Here is a 20,597-nt window from a genome sequence, read left to right on the forward strand (position 1 = left end):
GTCCCAACCGTCGAACTCAGCACCACCTTCCTAACCTGCAATCTTCTTCCTGACCTCTCCGCCCTCACCCCCACTCCGGCCTATCACCCTCACCTTAACCTCCTTCCACCTATCGCATTTCCAACACCCCTCCCCCAAGCACCTCCTCCCTACCTTTTATCTTGGCCTGCTTGGCACACTTTCCTCATTCCTGAAGAAGGGCTTATGCCCGAAACGTCGATTCTCCTGCTCCTTGGATGCTGCCTGTCATGCTACGTTTTTCCAGCAACACATTTTTAGCTCTGATCTCCAGCATCTGCAGTCCTCACTTTCTCCCAGCATTTATTGACCCCACTTGTCTCTGAGAAGGTGGTAGTGAACTGCCTTCTTGAACCGCTGCAGTCCATCTATTGTAGGTTGACTCAAAATTCCCTTAGGGAGCGAATTCCAGAATTTTGACCCAGCAATAGTGAAGGAATGGTGATGGATTTCCAAGTCTAGATGGTGAGTGACTTGGAGGAGAACTTGCAGGGGATAGTGTTCCCACGTATCTGCTGCCCTTGTCCTTAGAGTTGGAAGTGGTCATGGGTTTGGAAGGTGCTGTCTAAGGATCTCTGGTGAATTTCTGACATGCATCTTGTAGATAGTACACACTGCTGCAATTTTCATTTTGTAATATCACTGTTTATGTACTTCATGCCTTGAGATGCATCAAAAAAAAATCTATCAAACATAGCACTCATAGAAAACCGATCTTTTTTTTACAAGCTGTTGCATGAAATTGGATTGAACTCACTAAATGTGTTTGTTATGGCCATGTGATTCCAAGTTTTGCAGCATTCTTGTTGGATTTTCCATATTGCTTAACTTGCTCATGGTGGGCCTTGCTTTCATACTGCATCTTACGTAAATTCTTCCTTTCTTTCTGCTTCACTCGGAATGCATGGGCCCTCAGATCATAGTATCTTTGGTAAGATTCTGTCCATTTGAGGTTTTCTTCTTTTAAGTAGCCACGAGCACCCAGGTAAGAATTAGTTGTGTAAGCTGTCACAGTAAAATGGGAAATTCAAGAGAGAGTACTTTCTGCCCTGTCATCTTCCAATTATTGCAGTATGCTTTTCTTTTTGCAAGAAGACATTTTTTTTCCTGAAACATTCAAATATTGATGATTATGTTGAAACTTTGAGCTTGGTTTATACTTCAATCCTAAGTCAGTGGAATCCTGGAATTAGACACAAACAGGTGTGGCTTGTTGAGTCATAAAATGCATAAAGAGAAACCTCAACCTGCCACATCCATGCTGTGTTGACATTAATGTTAATTTATTAATTAACAAGGACTAATGTTAACTATGTAAAATTTCCCCAGTATCTGCCTGGGGTGAAGAGAACAGGGAAAAGACCTTGCTGTTGTGACAAAGTTGTTAATTGTCAATTGGCAGAAAGTTTGTAGTTTGTCGCTGTTATTCTTCCCTAACTCCCGAGCCATCCAGTAAGGCACCACCCATCTGTCTCATTTTCTTCTTCAATTTTGTTAATTATTTATTTCCATGTTCGCCCACGACAAAATCCTTTCTGGTTATTTGTTGCCGAGATCTGCCTCTTCCTCCAAAGTTGTAACCAAAGTATAATGCCAGCTCTGGTTAAGGAGAGTCTTGTGTGAATATCTAGCTGTGGTGGTGATATCGTGACTGTAACACTGATCTAGCAATCCAGGGATCTTGACTTCAAATCCCATTGTGGCAGTTTATGAAACTGAAATCAATAAATCTGATCAGGTGTGGCCTTGAAAGCTGTCAGATTGAAATCGAAAGTCAACTTGTTCGTTAATGTCTTTCTGGAAAGGTCACCGTCAAAACCGGCTTAATTCAGCCCACACCTAAATAGTACACACTGCTTGTTATCTTGAATTACCCACTGAAGTTGCCAAGCAAACCACTCAGTCATGCAGAAAGATTAGGAATGAGAAATTGATGCAGCCTTAACTGCAGCAGCAATGAAGTGAATATAGTAAACCATTTTCTGATTGGTTAGTAACAAGTACCTATAGAGACATACTGCCAATGAAGTTGGAATATAGGTTAACTGCAACTACCCATCTCCCATTCAGCTTCAAGTGAGCTGTCCCTGTCATCCTTCTTGAACTTTTTGTAACCTTTGACATGGCTGACCATGTCATTCTCCTTCAATACCACTGTCATTGTCCTACTGGATTACTGCTGCATGTTTCAAATTTAATTCTTATCTAATTGCAGCTGGTGAATCACCTGCAGTGTCTTCTCTTCTCATTCCTCTATTTTCATCCCTTGAATCATTCAGGAATCTATCACGAGCTTCCTCCATTTTCACATCGACATGTTCTCCTTGATGATAGCATCCTCTACAGCTACACTGATGTCACCCAGCTGTACTACTACACCATGTTCTTGACAGCATTGTCTATAAATCATTAGACTGGTTGTCTAAATCCAGCACTGGATGAACAGCAATTCCAATTAATATTGGAATGATTGTTCCCATCATTGTCTTGCCCATGACAAACTCCAAAGCCAATCTACAGCTCTCCTCTCTCACCCTGGTAGCTGTCTGAGGATGAATCAAATTGTTTGCAACCTTGGTGTCAAGCACTTGACTCAGTCCCCTGTCTAAGCTCAAATGCTAACAACACATCCATGCTTTTATTACTTCTAGATTTGGCCGGACTTCTACATTTTAACCTCTGTAAATTTGAGGCCATCCAGAACTCTGCTACCATTGTTCGAAATTCCATCATGCCCCCTTGGTCTATCATCCTTTATTCACTGACCTACTTTGGCTCCTAACAAGCAGTGCTTCACCTTTAAAATTCTGATTTTTATTTATGAATCCTTCCATAGTCTGTCTTCCCAACCTATCTGTGCAGTCTCTTCCAAAACTATTTAATTGTTGCCTCTTGAGCATCCCCAATTTTAATCATTCTATCTTTAGTTACTTGGGCCACAAACCATGTGACCCCCCCCCCCATAACCATTGACTCATTTATTAATCAATTTATCTCAGCCTTGAATCTGTTCAATTACCCAATCTCCACAGCTGTCCAAAGAAGAGATTTCCAAAATTTAACGAACCTCGGAAGAAATCCCTACTCAACTCGATTATAACTTAGTTCTATTTTTAAATAAGGGCAAAAGGCCTGTTCTCTAGGTAGTCATGATTTGGAGTGCTGGTGTTGGACTGGGGTGTACAAAGTTAAAAATCGCACATCACCAGGTTATAGCCCAACAGGTTTATTTGGACTATTAATTCTGTATAGGGTAAAAATTCTGTGTCTTACGATCTTATACTCCACAACCACCTGATGGAGGAGCATCATTCCAAAAGCTGATGCTTCCAAATAAACCTGTTGGACTATAACCTGGTGTTGTGTGGTTTTTAACTTTGTTCTCTAGGTGGTATGGAAAGAAACTGAAGCAGTTAAATCTTGGTTGTAAGTTACGTTTATGAGAATTTAATGGATCTTTGTCTTCCACTTTCGAACCCTGGTAAAATAGGATCTATTTAGTAACAGTAGGAAAGAGAGATTAGTGTTTGCCACTGCCTTCTATCTTGATATTGACCAGGACAGATAATGAACTGATGAAGGAAAGTCCCTAATGTTATTATGCATCCAATTTTGTGCCTCAGATTGGCAGATTTACGCTTGTGGCTATGCCCAGCCAAGTAAACAGGGTCATACAGCACAGCACAGTGCAGTTTCAAGTTGCAGCAAAACCTCGTATTGATATTGAATGAAAACGTTACTCCTTAGGATGCAGTTTGTGTAAGAGAAATTTTTTTAAAAATAACAATTCAGGAAATGAAGAATGAAATCCCTCTGAGCTGGCTGGTGGGTTTTCAATTACATTTTTTCCCAAAGCTAATCTTTCCAGCCACGTTTTAGACAATGAAGCCAACACAAATTGATCATACCTCGTCAACTCTGTACATTACGTTTAAGTAATTCTATTGCTTTACCTGGTGCTTCCTTGTCTTGTCCTTTGTTTCACATGCCACCTGCTATAGCTTCCATTACAGCTGAAATGGCTGAATCTTAGTCTGTCTATGGTGATTGCTTTTTGAATTATAATTGTTTTTTTTTTCCTTGAATAGCTAATTATTTGTATGCATAATTAGCAAGGGTTTTTATAAGGAGTTATTAGTAACTCCACTCAGTATTAAAATGATCCTGTCCTGATCACTTCATAAGATAGTAATTTACATTTAGGGGAAACAGGCTGTGCAGAAGCTGGTTTTGCAAAAAAGTGATTATAACTTTCTGCATGTAATTTATTCACAGGTATGGGTCGTGAGGTTGAAAATCTCATTCAGGAAAACACACAGCTGCTGGAGACCAAGTAAGTCGCGACCAAATGTTACTGTCTCCTATTTCAGGTGAACTTGTCCAATGCATCTGTCAGCTGGGAAGCAGTTGTTGAGATTTCAGAAGTGCTCTTTGTGTTGTATTGTTCTGTACAGGTGTGTTTGATTGAAGAGAATTTGTATTTACTTGAGATATTTTTCAGTTTTTCGATTCCTAAGTCAAGGTGGGTTTTTTAAGAACACCGACTTAGACACTTGCAAAAGATTGAAACATAAAAATAGAATTCAATGCTTTTGACAGTTAAGTCAGTTTATTCAATGTGTAGTTGAAACATACAGATTAGAAACATTCAAGAATATCTCTTTGTGGTGAGTTAGCTGAACTCTTACTTTGCTATTGAACATGCTATAGTTGGCTTCTGCAACCATTATCAAATGTTCAGAAATTAACAATATTTGAGAGGTCACAGTGGAAGTCTAATCTTTGAACCAGTTTCCCAGTAGCAAGATCAGGAGGGAGTTTGCTGTAAGAGAAAAGGAAAACAGAAATATCAAGTCTTTGGCAAAAGTAACCAAGAGCTTATTTTCATGGATAATTTTATACCATTGCCTTTCTCATCTACTCTGAAGAAAGAGCTTAAATAGATCTCAGCATCCAGAGATTATTATCTTAACATGGCAACTAATTTTTAATTATTCTTATTACATTCAGTGCAAATAAATCATGAATGATACCAAGCAAGTTGCTACATGTCCACGGGAATGTCTTTGGCAACATGTCCCTATAGACACCTTTTCTGTCACAGTAGACATTCAAGTATAATAGATACAGTAGCCCCTATTAGATTGAGAAGTCAGCAAGAAAGAATTTATGCTGCAATGCTTTTAGAAATGTTGGAGAATGTTTCACATTAAACCCTTCGCCCTAACAAAAAGAAGAATTGCTGCTCATATAAAAAGATGAAATCTCATCAACTAACAGTAAGTACAAGTAATTCATGTGACCATTAATGTTCCCAAATCTTTTCAATTCTGAATTGAGTCACAGTTTGTTTGACAATTAAAAATTAATGCTAATGCATTGACTGGATTGTTGTAAACCCTAAAATCATACCTGGACTCCCTTGAAAATGCCTCATGCCTCTTTTTGTATAATCTAAGTATCTTCATACCAACCAGGCATTGTGAAATTGTTGAACTACATAAGAAAAGCCACACCACCACCCTTTACTTTTGAATGGGGCATGTAAACAATAACATTCAAACCAAAGTCATTTTTAAAATTGATGTCATCCTGGACAGACTATTTCACATGTGCACTGCAAATTGTAGCTCTAGGGAAAGCAATGACTTATTAGTATTATTGCTAGACTATTAATCTGGAAACGCCAGTAAATGTTTTGGGGATCCAGGTTTGAATCCTACCATGACGGATGGTAAAATTTAAATTTGATTAAATATCTGGCATTAAGAGTGTAGTGATGATTTAAAAACCAATGTTGTCAGGAAAAACATAAGATGTATCCATTGGTAGGAGAGACTAGGACCCAAGGGCATTGCCCTAGAGTAAAGGGAAGATCTTCTAAAACAGAGATAAAGAAAAATTTCTTCAGCCAGAGAATGGTAAATCTATGGAATTCACGGCAACAAAAAGCTGTGGAGGCCAGGTCATTGAGTTTATTTAAGACTGAGATAGATAGGTTCTTGATTGTAAAGGAAATCAAGGGTTATGGGGAGAAAGCAGGAGAATGGAGTTGAGAAACTCATATTCCATGATTGAATGGAAGAACAGACTTTGATGGGCTGAATAGCCTAACTTCTGCACCTATGTTTTATTATCGAAGGAATTCTGCCAACCTTGCCAATTCTGGCCTACATGTGACTCCAGACCCACAGCAATGTAGTTGACTCTTAACTGCCCCCTGGACAATTAGGGATGGGCAATGAATGCTGACCTGGCCAGTGAAATCCACATCCTGCGAATGAAGTTAATTAAAATACAGCATGGCTTTAAGCAGACATCAACACTCTGTGGCAAAAGTGAATCAGACTACAAAAATATTTCTGTGCTTAACAATGTTTAATCAAAAGTCATAACTTTTTTATCATTTTATAAATGAAATAGATACATGTTTTATTTTTATTGAGTTGTAACTTAATAGAAGGAAGCAAAGTTCATAAAGTAGTCTTGTAATAATTAGGATCTATTACTGCCCATATGTATCCACTCAGTTGGCCAAGGAAAAGGTTGAGCTTGTATGGTTACTGTACACCGTATCACAAACATTGCTGTGGAAAAGAAAAATTATGAAGAGCACTGTAGTGATTGTAATGAGGTCAGCCAGGTACACCACCTCGAATATAAGTTATCTAATTGGGGCTGTTAACCTGGCTGACACATACAAACAGGAGTGTCTGATGTTCTGTTCACTCTGGGAGCTGGCTCTAAGGAAGCTAGGCCAGTGTCAAATACTATGCATGTGTAAATAAAGGGTAACTTGGTGATGGGACACTGTCCTCTATGGAGTTATTTCAAGCGCCACTTCATAAACAATCATAATATTGATTTGCATTGGATATCAGATATGCATACAGTGCAGCAACATTAATCATTTCCTGGGAACAGGCTTTGAAACATTTTTAGGTTAATTTTTAGAGGCTTTGGGAAGATGGTTATTTTGATAAAATTCCAATGTATCCGTACAGGCCTTTTATTAAACTATTTAAAGTATGAAAGTATATGAAGAGAATCTGAATCAGATCAAAAACTGAACTGCATAGATTTAAAACTTGTGATAAAAACATGATGCTTACTGGACTACATTTCTTGGCTTCTTGGTATTGACTTTTTCTTGGAATGGGCTGTAAGGAAATCCGAGGGGGACAGAGTGTGGAATTGTTATTGCCTATTCATAGAATTGTACATGTAGAAGATGACCTTTGATCCATTTGGCCAAAACTGCGTTAAATCTACATTGGTCCACTTTTAAGACTGTGGCCCTAGTGCTGGAATGTTATGACATTTCATGTGCTGCTCCAAGTAATTTATAAAGTTTGAGGTTAAGCGCCCAGGCAGTGCATTCCAAACCCTCACCATCCTTTGGCTGCAAATTCTTTTCTTCAAATTCCCTTTAACCCTCTTGCCTTCCACCATAAAAGTATATCTCCTTGTTGTTGACCCTCTAGCAAAGGGAACAGCTGTTTCCTATCCATTCCGACCATTCCATTCATAATTTTATGCACCTCTTACCAGGTCCCCCCTCAACCTTTTCTGCTCTAAGTCCAACAACCCAAGCTTATCCAGCCGCCTCATTGCTGAAGTACTGCATCCCTGTCAACATCCTGGTGAATCTCCTCTGCACCTCTTCCAGTGCAACCACGTCTTTCCTAGTGCACAGTGACCAGATCTGTACTGAGTACTCCAACTGTGGTCTAACCAAGTTCTGTACAGCTCCATTATAAACTCCGTGCTCTTATAATCAATGCCTCAATTGATAAAGCACGTGTCCCATTTGCTTTCTTAATTATGTTATTAACCTGCATTGCCACCTTCAGGGATTTATGGACAAGCAACCCAAAGTTCCTTTGTTCCTTTGAGCTTCCTCATATCCAACCATCATTGAATACTCCTTTGTCTTGTTACTTCTTCCAAAGGGCATCATCTCACATATATCAGAGTTAAATTTCATCTGTTCCTCATCTACCCATTTGACCAGTCTGTCCATGTCCTCCTGTAAACTAAGACATTTTTCCTCACTGTCAACCACTCAGCAAATCTTCATGTCATCTGCAAGCTTACTTATCATTCCCTTACATTCTCATTCACATAATTTAAATATATCTCAAACAATAACGGACCCAGTACTGATCCCTGTGGAACACCATTGGACATGGTCTCCAAGCACGCAGTCATCTACCACTGCCCCTAGTCTCCTGCCACTAAGCTAATTTTGGATTCTTGAATCCATTTTTTTCCTTCCTTGAGTGTTAGCAACAATGGGATCTTGCCAAGTGGGGAATTGTGACTTGTCTGCACTGTTTCTTTTTAAAATAGGCTTCAGGTTTCTTTTCTACTTGTGGGAAAACGTGCAATGCTTTATTTCGCATCGATAGTAGCATTGGGGGGTCAGCATTTGTGGTTCTTTATCCTTAATATTATTAACTTTTTTTTCATAATTCGTTCTACTAAATCTAACCTGACAAATGAACCTTTATTGTTACTTGTTCCTCCTTGTGTTTTAGAAATGCCTTGAATGTAGTGAAGAATGATTTGATAGCTCGGGTTGATGAATTGACATGTGAAAAGGATGTGCTGCAAGGAGAGCTAGAGTCGGTCAGACAAGCCAAACTGAAGTTGGAGGAGAAGAATAAAGACTTGGAGGAAGAACTAAGGAAGTGAGAATTGACTTATTGTTTCCACCACATCCATGTGTAGTGTTGCTTAGCATGGAAGAATACAGTTGTGCGGATGCCATGACTGTGTGTGATTTTAAATCAGAAATTATTGACAGTGCAAATATTGTAAATATCCATGCGCCACTCACTTTTTAAACAATCTGATAAAAGTGGAGGGATAGGCATGGGGTGCGGGGATTAAATAGCCTGCTGTTTCTCCTTTGTCCTACGTTCATGAGCATTTTTTTTAATTTTGGCATGTGCTAAAGGAGCCAGTGAGCTTTTGATCAGACCTTCTCATCTGCTCATTTATAATTGTGATGTGTTCTTTCAGGGTACGGTTAGAGGCTGAAGAAGCAAAGAGCAGAGCTAAGGAGGATTCTGATGAGGTACAGAATGTTCATTTTCTGTTTACCCCTCTTAAAATTTAGTTTGTAGAGGTCTAATTCTGATATTTTGGAACAAACCACATTTTTTCCAATTTCCCACCCTCTCATTTTGTTGAGAAATCTACTGAACGGAGCTCTTTGCACATTAGGTCCATAACTATTACACTTTGCACAGGCACCAAAGAACATGGATGCAGGTTTGCTGCTGAGCTGGAAGGTTCATTTTCAGATGTTTTGTCACCATACTAGGTAACATCTTTAGTGAGCCTCCGGACGCAGCTCTGCTGATGGTTCCTGCTTTCTGGTTTCCTTGGGTTCCAAGACCAGCCGTGCTTCGACCAGAGGCTCACTGAAGATCTAGAATGGTGATGAAATGTCTGAAAATGAACCTTTCAGCTCAGTGAGCAAACCTACATCCAGAACCTCAACCTGAGCTACAAATCTTCTCAAACCTTACCAAAGAACATGCTCTGGGGAGTTGGCTTGGGAAATCTGGGATCTTCCTGGACAGATGGGGAACTTGTATCCTTGAGGTACAGATTGTTTTTTAAGAAAACAAAACTTGTGAACAGCAATTTATGCCTTTTACTGAAATACAGAGTGATGTCCCCACTGCTCAGAGGAAGCGCTTTACTCGTGTGGAGATGGCCCGTGTTCTCATGGAACGTAACCAGTATAAGGAGCGGTTGATGGAGCTACAAGAAGCTGTGCGATGGACAGAGATGATCCGGTATGAACTGATCAACTGAAAAGTCATCTCTGTTTTGTTTTAGTTTCTTTCTAACCTGCTTTGGCCAGAGTTTTAAATCTTGTTTATGTATGTTCTTTGTTTAGTGCCTCAAGGGAAAACCCATCCATTCAAGAGAAAAAGAAATCGACTATCTGGCAGTTGTAAGTACTTACTCTGAGAATTCAAACAACACTGGCACACAGCTGGTATTTGGAATGAGTGGTCAAGTCTGACCTAGACAGGAAAGTGATGCACTGTCACAGACAGAGGGAGAAAGGGGTGAATTTAAGTTATGATCGTTTTCTCTTCTAATTCCAAGACAGCAAGGTATTGTTTGATTTACTCCTTTTTTTCTTTGTACTTCCACCATGGAATAAGATGCACCATAGAGTGTCCTCTACTCTTAGTTTTCAGATTTCAGTTTGAGAAATAAACGCAGTTTTTTTTTTAAGATGAAATCCAAGCTAGAATTTATGTAATGTAGGGCAGTTGCTTGTCCACACCATACACCTACTACAGCACTCTAGAAATTAACAGGAGAGGAGATGGGTTACAAATTACAAGTTTTGGTAAATCCAGCAGTATTGAAAATCAACTTCCTGAAGGTCAGTGTCTATTAATAGTTTCCTTACTAAGCTGGACCAAATGGTGTTCCTTCTGCAGGGAAAGTGCGCAATAAACTTGGTCTACATTTTTTTCTGGAAAATATATTTAGCATAAAGTTCCTGTGGACCTCATTTAAAAATAGGCTCCATATTTTCTGCACATATCACATTAATGTAAGCAGAATTTACATTTGGGTCCGTTTATTAATAGGGGAAAATTTAGTTTTTACACAGATATGTATAGTATTTGGAGGTAGCTAATTTCATGTGATTGGCCAGCTTTAGATTCCTAATACACCATTTCAGTCACTTAACAGGTAGAGGACAAGCCATGACTTCTTTCAAATTCATTAAAGTATATGTCCCACAATGATATGGAAAGGGTAAAAGTAATTTTGTCAGAGAAACATCCACCTTCCAAAATGACTCTGAGATTTATCTAGGTGCTTCATGTTTTGAGGTTATGAATAGGTCAGCACATCAGAGCACAGGATTTTGTGCTTCCCTATTCTGCTTCATTCCAGAAGATGCAACACAGTCATCAGAGGGAAGTCTCATTGCTGCTGCTTCCCAGGGATCTCCCACTATCTCTAAGGCAGTACTGCCATGTGGCACCCTGTCACCCCCATATGAAGGCAAGTATGGAATAGGGAATTTACATTGCCAGCTGTCTGCCGGCTGCTTCGCAACATCCTGTCCTTGCTGGCAATTTTTTCAGAGGCCAGATCAGGATCAAAAGTAAGATGGATGGCAAGCTAATCAAAGCCAATTATCAGGGGCCTATTGGAATTGCCCAGTCGGCCTCTGGAGGGTACCCATCCCTGAAATCCCCAAACAGGGCAGCTGCCTGCACTTTAAACACCCCCACCATCACTACTGAAGGCAGGAATCCTTTATAGGGGCCGTTCCATTCAGTGAAACTAAGCTTAGGTGACTGTTGTCCACAGAGTGCAGAGTCTAGACCTGCATTTGACCTCTTTACTTGAGTCTTGACCTAAAACTCAATATCCTTCCCCTTAGCCTTGATGTTGAAATGTGTGGTAAACTGCTATTTACGGAAACAGCACTGCATTTATCTGTGACTTATCTCTGAATTATTAATGACTTATTTTCATTTTCTTTCATGTTCCCTATTGGTAATCACCTTCAGACTGTGGGTATTTGTTTTGTAATGATTGTGGCTTTGGTTCCTCCTTTAACTCTAACTGTAACTTGCATTGATTAGTTGCGTGATTTTGATATATTAAGTTTATGCCTGAGCGCACCTAATCCACAGGGCAGCTGAGACTGGGTTTGTCTGAGCTGTACTGGCTTGTTCATGTTAATTGTACATACAAAATCACATTGTATTCTTTCTTTGGACTCATTCAGCTCATTTTTAAAAAGCATGTTTATTTTTCTCTATGAATGTGTGTGCAAAAATCAGATGTGTGTTGGGTGGTTTTTCTAAGAGTGTGCTATCAATCCCTGGAACATTGGGCCATATTTTATATTTGGCATAGAAAGGCTTAGATTTTTCAAACCCAGTGATTAGTGGGAGTTTTGCAATGAATTCTCCATGCACATATATCTTGTTTATGCTACTTTGTAAAACATTGGAACAGGGTGAGGTAGGACGGATCAAAAAGGTTCAAATGGACGTCTCCAGTGTAGCAACTCACCTGCTGCAGTTGTCATTTACCCAAAGTTAGATTACAAATTGAAGGGCTGGTCAAGTGAAATCCCATCCTATGAGTGAGAATTTGAATTTGGTTTAATAAAACAAGGAAATAAAATGTTTTGTATCTGTAGAAGTGACTGTGAAGCTGTCTGATTGTGGGTGTGGTGGCAGACAGCAGGAAGAAAACCTATCATCTTCACATGATTTTGGGCCTTTGGGAGATACCAGTTCTGCATTATCCCGATTGAATCTTAACTGACCTCTGAAAAGTCTACAAGCTACTTAATCATATTAAATGCTGCTAGTTTGATGAGGCAGCCGCCGCCACCTGGTCAGGTAATTGAAAATGGAAATTAAATAATTGCCATGAGATGGTCAACATCCTATGAAAGAATAATTTTTAAAATGTCTGTCTTGCCAGCAACACCCACATACAGTACTGAACATTTAATTTTGAAAATTGGTTCATTCAAAGTGCTTTGTGTTACATCTATAGTCGGGTAAATGTGAAACATATTGGAGTTCTCCAGGGTTGTTAGTTGAATGAACCAATATTCTGTTGACTTACAAGTCAGCTGTCCCTTTCAGCTTCAGGTTGGGAATATGTGCTCCTCCTGCCTCGTAGTGAATAGAATTGTAGCCCTGTTGTTCAGTTGTTCTTTGCACCACCTAGTAGTGGTCAGTTGAATAGACTCAAATGAGGATCTTTGGCCTCAAAAACCTGAATCTAATGATGTGAATCGCAGTCCAAAAACCTGAATCCCTTCTGTAATTTTTAGTGTGTGTGTGTGTGTGTGTGTATGTGTATATATATACACCTAGTCTTTACATCTTTGAGGAAAGGCAAAACACTTAAAAAGGTCAGAGTAGGTATTTGCTAACCAAATTCACCACACCTTTTCTCAAACTGGTGATCTTTTGTCCCAGATTTTCTGTTCCTTGACAGTCCATAAATTTTCCTCCATTCACTTAGATGAACCAAACCATGCTAGATAATTGGTTCTGGGCTGTTCCAGAGCTGTGGTTGGGAATATGTGCAATAGATTGAGTACAGAAGATTGAGATGATTGATTGAAGTCTTGATATTAGTGAAGGGATTCAGTAGGTAAGTTGGAAGAAACTTTTCTCTGATGGATGAAACCACAACAGGAGACTGCAATCTTAAAATTAATGTCTGCCCATTCAGGAGAAATGTGGTACACTTTTTCACTGGTATTAAAGAATATGGAGCTAAGTTAGGGAAATGGACTTAAGATACAGATTAACCATGGTCTCACTGAATGATGGAACATGTTCAACAGCCTACTCCTGTTCCATGATCACCATTCACCAAACAATTCTCCAAAAGCTGTGAATGTTGTGGTGTTTTGGGGTGTGGAATCAAGATGGATAGTCTGTTATTATTTCATATCCCTTGCACAATGTTGAATGTGTTGAGGTTGAGGTACTGCCAGCCTGCTGGTGGTCATTCATACATGGAGCATGGACAATTGGGTGAGGTACCGTATGCACCCAGATGTGCGTATCTGAACAGGCTGTTCAAAACTATCTGCCCCGTTATTACCTATGAATGCATATTCAGCATAGATATATAATATTCAGGACAGAAGGGCGGAAGAAGGGTTTTGTGTAGTTGTGATGAAGTTCAAATTCTGCCCTTCCAGATATTAGCTCCTTGCATTTGAAATGTCTGATTCTAAAATGCAGACAGTGCTATTTTTTAAAAAGTCATAAGGTGTGGACATCATTGGCAAAGCTTGTATTCCATAATGCCCTTGAACAGATAGTGGTGAACTGTCTGTCTGAACCATTGTAGGCCATGTAATATGGGTATATGTCCTGTGCTTTTGGGAAAGGGATTTCAGGACTTTGCCATTTCTTCACTATTGTCAGGTCAATGTGGATCAAGGAAAGAATAGTGTATGACTTGTAGAGGAGCTTGCAGGTGGTGGTGTTTGCATCAATCTGGTGCCCTTCAAGATGATAGAAGTTTTTGGTTTGGAAGATGCTGTTGAAGGAACTTGGCAAATTGCTGCAGTACAGTATGAAGCAGTACTTTGGGCTCAGGTTGGTAGGGAAGAGTTGGGGACAATGCCCTTATGTTCTCAAACAGTGTAATTTGAAAATATAAAATTAGGCCAAATGAATCCACAAAATATTGATTTTTAAACTGCATGCATGTGAATTAAAAAAAACTGCATACAACCAAAACAGACTGGTTTGGGTAGCCTCGAGGACAGTGTGTGCACTTTTTGGGAGAGGTTTTACCAGCATGTATTGAATTTACAAAATATCTTTTGTCTCTTTCTCCTTTCTATTGATTCTTTTTCTCTTTAATTCATCTCTAGTTTTAGCCGTTTGTTCAGTCCATCAAGTAATACAACCAAGAAGCCCATCCCACCAGTCAATGTTAAATATAATGCACCAACCTCACACATCACTCCGGGCGTGGTTAAGAAGAGAAGTGGTGCATTATCTCAGTTACCCAGTGACAAGTCAAAGGCTTTTGATTTCCTTAATGAAGAGTAAGTGTTGCCAAATTTGTAAAACACATTGCTTTGTATTCCATTTTGTCCTTTTCTGTTCTGCAGGTGCTGACACATGTTCTGATAAACTTCCATGAGCAATAGAATCTGGCCGAAATAATCATTCTCTGTTATGTGAATGTAGGTGATGAGTATTGGCATCAATTTGTCTCGGGACTGCATTATAAATGAACCTGAGCCTACCATCACTTGATGTTCCTGCACATACACTTGGTAGCAAAGGTCACTGGACAGTAATTTGGATTTCAGGTGCTAGCTCATTCTTTCTTTCAGTTCCTAGTATGGGTAGTTTATTGCAGCCCAGTGCGATCAACAAATTGAATACAGTTTGTGGATAAATCTTGCAATTTTTGTCTTTGTATTGTTCCATTGTACACCATCTTTTTAAATATAAGAAGTTGTAATACTGAAGGGAAGGACCCAAGAACCATCATGCAGAACACCACCAATGTTGTACAGTATGCAGGAAGATCATGTGAATTAAAAGAGAGAGATTAGGTGACTAAATCCTGTAGATTGTAGAAGAAATTAGAAAAGGGAAGCTCCATAATCTGAATTGAAGAACAACAAGAAGGCAACGATGAGAGAAGAATCATCTACCAACTGAGCAGATTTATCTTATATCCTGTACGGGAGTGCAGACTCTTGAAAAGTCTGTCCGAATATGCAAACAGGATACAAGTCTTAAAACAATAGGCTTTAGAGAAAGTTTTGAGGCATTGAAGGGAGAAAGGTGAAATTTAGCTGCTTATAGCGAGATCGGGATTCTATTTGAGATTAGATGAAGGAAAGAATATCGATTGGTCCCATAAGAAATAGGAATAGGCATAGGGTGTTTGGCTCTTGAGCCTGCTTCACCATTCAATAAAATCATGGCTGATCCGATATTCCTCACATCCACTTTCCTGCAGAGATTCCCCTACTGATCTAATAATCTGTCTATCTCAGCCTTGAATACACACGAGGACTCTGCACCCCGACAGTTCTCTTTTGCAAGGAGTTCCAAAGATATTCAGCTCTCTGACAGAAGAAATTCATCCACATCTAGTCTTAAATTGGCACCCCTTTATTCTGAGACAATGCCCTCTGGTCCTAGACTCTCTATGACCCACAGCAATGTGGTTGATTCTTAACTCTCAATTAGGGATGAGCAATAAATGCTGACTTAGCCAGTAATGCCCACATGCTACGAAAAATTTTTTAAAAAGGCCCTTAAGAATCCAATATAATTTCCAAAGTAGTAAGCATTCCTGTGATGGGCAACATCAATAACATGTTTGCAAATGGAATGACCCTGCTGAACAGTGTACATCTGGGCCATGGATTAGGATGAACTTTCAAGGTTGCAGAAAAGTTGAGAATTAATTAGAAGCTTCAGGTACTAGAAAGACTAGAAAGGTGGCAAGGTCAGAGGACTTTGGAACAGAGCAGATTGCAGACCTGGTATGAAATAGCCAAATATGGAAACACATACTTTGTGGGTGATGGAAGGAATGCCAACAGAAGCACACAATACATGACTAATGTGCTACATGGGCTGTCACAAAATTGTGAATTGTCTTGTAAATTTGCAACTTACCCTGCAATTTAGCTTTTTGAAAAAGAAAAGCACGGTACATGCACAGAGTGGTATCCTTCCATTTGCATCAAGTTTGCCTTGCTGCCAGTGTGTCAGTTTGTTGAGAAGATACTGAATGCTTCTGGTAAAGAAGTGTGCTAGAAATTCTATGTCCAAACATTGTTACTCTCCCAGTGAGTTGTTGAATTGGTAAACTCAGAAGCAGTTGTTTCCCTATCATGTTCGTCTGAGAACAAAAAGATAAGGTAAATTTTACATGTTTGAATGTGTGAACTTATTGAAGTTGAAAATGTGAAGCACCAATTGTAATGTGTAACTTTATTTTATATTAATGGCAGTGAGAATACTTCAGCCATACGTAGGGAGCAGAAGAGGGAACAGTATCGTCAAGTAAAGGCTCATGTACAGAAAGACGATGGCCGCATTCAAGCCTATGGTTGGAGTCTGCCTCCAAAATTTAAACAGGTAACACTTGACAGTCTTTGTTTTCTGAAAGTTATGTTCCTCACCATTAACACATTCAATTTTGGGAGAAGTCGTTAGTCACTGTTGTTATTGTTAATGTGGATTACAATCACTGTCAAATACATGATTATATCCTGAATTTAGAATTGCCTTACTCATCAATACATTTATCAGCATTGCATATATCCAGCTGCTGGGATACTGAATAGAGCTGTTATAGAGAGATTTTAGTTTGATGACTTCTTAACCATGATATTTATAAAATCTTCTAAATCTATAATTTACTTACTAACATCCACATTTCTAATTTGGGCCAGGGTGTTCCATCTTTGAATTGTTGACATGTAATTATGATGACTGTTCCATACATGCTGGAAATTTTCTCATTCGCAAGAGCTCAACTGGGCTGTTCTCTGCTGTTAGATACAGTGAATAAATGGAAACTTGTGTAGTAGGATTCCAGCAGTCTGACCTTTTAAATGTTGCTGCATTTGGTCCTCATGTCAAGGCAGCAGCCTACCTGTCTTGGTCCTCTGAAGATTGTAGTTGTGATTAAATGAATGAACCAGTCCAGACTCTTTGCTCCTTCCCTGTTAACTGTTTTCAAATTGCATTGCAACATTCAGTGTTATACCTTTCATGCTAGTTCAGAGTGGTCAAGAATCATACATAAAGAAACTCTCCTATTGGGATTTCAATAACTAGTCAAAACCATTAGTACCAGCACGTAATTTCAAACTTTCAAATCTGGTCTGTCATATATCCTGCCCAGTCCTCCAGCTCTTCCCATTTATTCCTCAACATCTGTTTCCAAAACTCAACTGTAAGTTTTGGGTGTCAGTGCTATGAGTTGCTGTGTCCTTTTTGGAAAATAAGCTTTGACTGCAAATCACTGGTCTTTCTGTCACTTTCCTTAACTTCTTCCTGAAGTATCCAATATTATCACAAGTGCTTTAGCATGTTTGTTGCATAAAATACAATATGAAATACAAATTGTCATATTGAAGGAAATTTTAATTCAGTGCATACAAGCATAAAACATTCAATTTAAATTGTTTAGTAGGTATGCTTCACTTATCATGTAACTTTTCTTGTGTTTGGAATATGTTAATGTGGTTTCAGATGACCAAAGGGATCAAAGAGTACAGGGAGAAAGCAGGAACGGGGTACTGTGTCACATGATGAATATACTGAATGGCAGAGCAGGTTCAGGCTGAATGGCCTATTCCTGATCCTGTTTTCTATATTTCAGTGTTTTGCAGAGTTTGGAGCTTTCTGATATTGTTTAATTTTCTATTTTAATTTGATTACCTTAACATCTATTGCAAACACTTTGTTCTATGGCTTCTGCTTAACTATATCATGAGGATAGGAAAGGTTTGGAGGGATATGGGCCAAATGTGTGCAAGTGGGACTAGTTTAGTTCACCAACCTGGTTGGCGTGGACTAGTTGGACCGAAGGGTCTGTTTCTATGCAGTATGACTCTATGATAGTAGAACTTTGCATTTTATTTGGAAATTGTAATGACTTAGTGAGAGAGTCTGCTTTAAGCTGAGTTGCACTGTTACAGATAGCTACCCTAAACCTTGAACCATTGTGAAAGGAGCGAGCTGCTGCTTTAATGCCACACTTAGACCAACAGATATAATATTGATGCAATTACATATTAAGTGACTAAATCCATCAATTAAATTAATACTTCAGTGAAGAATGGCTGTAGGGCTGTACTTGCTGATATAACATCTATTACCACTGCAGTATTAAGACTGCTTGCAAAGCATTCCAAAATTATGTTCTGAGTAAATTTATGTGAATCCAGTTTAAGTGCCTGCACTTAATCTGACATTGTCCTTGGTATGTGGTAAAGTGCAAATTAAATGAATTTGAATGTCACACAGGTTGAAATGATGTTTAAGGCAATGAGTGCAGCATGTATCGAATGAAGAACCACAGTTTCTTGTTCCATATCTGTAAAATATATTCCTGAATCTTGTGTTTGGAAGTGCATACTAACTTTTGTAGCTTTAGTTGGAAAAGCTAGTAAAATCCAAAGGAAGAGGGTAACCTCAGGATTCTGGAAGATGGACTGTCCTCTGTCCCTAATTCTAAAATACTCATTGCCTCCATTTGAAGGAATGTTCAGTCGCCTGGAGCTGTTTTTAGTCAACACGAGAGCAACTAGTTGTCCTTTCTATTGATGGTTTATAGAATCAGAGAGTCATATAGCATGGAATTGGACCCTTCGATCCAACTCGTCTGCACCGCCCAGACAGGAGAAAGTGAGGACTGCAGATGCTGGAGATCAGTGTCAAAACATGTGGCGCTGGAAAAGCACAACAGGTCAGGCAGCATCCAAGGAACAGGAGAGTCAATGTTTCGGGCATAAGCCCTTCACCAGCTCTTATGAAGGACTTATATCCAAAACATTAACTCTACTGCTCCCCGGATGTTGGCTCTGCTTTTCCAGCACCACACTTTTTGGTGCCGTCCAGACATCCCAATCTGACCTAGCCCCATTTGCCAGGATTTCTTTGCAATAAATGGTAATCTAGAGGAAAATAATCTTAATTGTTTACAAAAATAAAAGTTGAAATTAAGAGCATTATTAATTTTAAAAGTAATTGATTTTTAAGATATTATTTGTAATGTTCGTTTTGCATTATTGGGTGAGAGTACACAACATATACTGGAACATAATGTACCCCATGGTTTAGACTTTTTGCCAAAGGGACATGCTAAGCAGAGGGTCAAACACATTGGATAACTCTATCTGTGACAGTGCCTTTAATTGTACAATGCTGACATTCTGGTTCATTGCTTTTAAAATGCTCTTCAAAACTGCACATGTCCACTCCCTCCCTAAAGGTCCTTGGCACATTTATCAATAGTCTTTATGTTCATTTTTATTTTTCTACCTCAGTCTGAGACATATTCAATCAATGGTATTTTTATGTTGACCTGTATAACCAGCCTTCACCCATAGGTTGGCAATAACAATTTTTATGAAGAGGATTTTAAATTATTATTATTATTGGATTCCATATAACCGCATTCACAATTGAGCAAGAGTTTCAGCTTGTTCCCACTATGTTATGAATTTAAGATCTGATTTAATATTTTTTCCTTATGAAATGCTGTTAATAACAAACAAATAGTTCCAGGGTAAAAAAAGACTTTGAATTCAGATCCTTTCTTTATCAAGCATGAGAGAAGAAGTGTGACAACACTGTCAGCGTCTGTACCTGAAGTATCTGATGTGTTGCATTGCAAAGGAGGAAAGGTCGAACACTAGATAAATTGGGAGATGTGCAAAGGGCTGCATGTCAGGATTTGCCTTTTGGACTACATACCCACTGTACTTTCTCCAAATACCCCACCCCACTTGATATCAGCCATACCTCTATCCAGAGCATTCATGTAACTTGTTGGTTTCTCTGTAGGGGACAAATGGTGGTCCAAGTGACAGCAAGATGAAGAATCTGCCTGTACCAGTGTATCTGCAACCTTTGGATGACAAAGATACTTACATGAAGGTGACATTCTTCTATATAATAGAATGCAAGAGTTGATTAAGAGATGTTTGACTTTGAGGTTGCAACAGGAAATCCAAAGAGTCAGCTATAGGTAGCCAATAGGTGGCAAAAATCTGCTCGTTTGGGTGTAATCAATAGCTGCATCAACACTTGGTACACAGTTTTGGTTGTCTTTCTTGAGAAAGGATACAATAACATGAGAAGCAGATCAGCAAAGGTTGACTAGATTGCTTCCAGGGATAGAGTTTATCTTTATAAGGAAAGGTTGGACCATTATCTATTAAAGATTGGAAGAATGAACAATGATATTATTTGAAACACTTAAGGTCCTGAGGGAAATTAACAGAGTGAATGCTGAGAGGATGATTCCCCTTGTGG

General features: G+C 39.0%; 1 protein-coding gene across 9 annotated transcripts in view; it reads left to right on the top strand.

The window, feature by feature from the left end:
• Positions 1–20,597, top strand: part of spag9b (sperm associated antigen 9b) — a 293,766-nt gene that overhangs the window by 221,589 nt on the left and 51,580 nt on the right. For 5 of the 9 annotated variants that reach the window (XM_043715172.1, XM_043715174.1, XM_043715175.1 and 2 more), the window contains 9 exons: positions 4,294–4,351; positions 8,559–8,711; positions 9,046–9,100; positions 9,700–9,830; positions 9,935–9,991; positions 11,586–11,588; positions 14,444–14,620; positions 16,559–16,685; positions 20,127–20,219. In XM_043715172.1, the coding sequence (XP_043571107.1) occupies positions 4,294–4,351; positions 8,559–8,711; positions 9,046–9,100; positions 9,700–9,830; positions 9,935–9,991; positions 11,586–11,588; positions 14,444–14,620; positions 16,559–16,685; positions 20,127–20,219 (854 nt within the window). The remainder of the gene's footprint in view (positions 1–4,293; positions 4,352–8,558; positions 8,712–9,045; positions 9,101–9,699; positions 9,831–9,934; positions 9,992–11,585; positions 11,589–14,443; positions 14,621–16,558; positions 16,686–20,126; positions 20,220–20,597) is intronic. The other 4 variants (XM_043715173.1, XM_043715179.1, XM_043715180.1 and 1 more) reach the window with 1 other exon arrangement.

The sequence above is a fragment of the Chiloscyllium plagiosum genome, chromosome 24 (genome assembly GCF_004010195.1).
Source record: "Chiloscyllium plagiosum isolate BGI_BamShark_2017 chromosome 24, ASM401019v2, whole genome shotgun sequence".
Lineage (NCBI taxonomy): Eukaryota > Metazoa > Chordata > Chondrichthyes > Orectolobiformes > Hemiscylliidae > Chiloscyllium > Chiloscyllium plagiosum.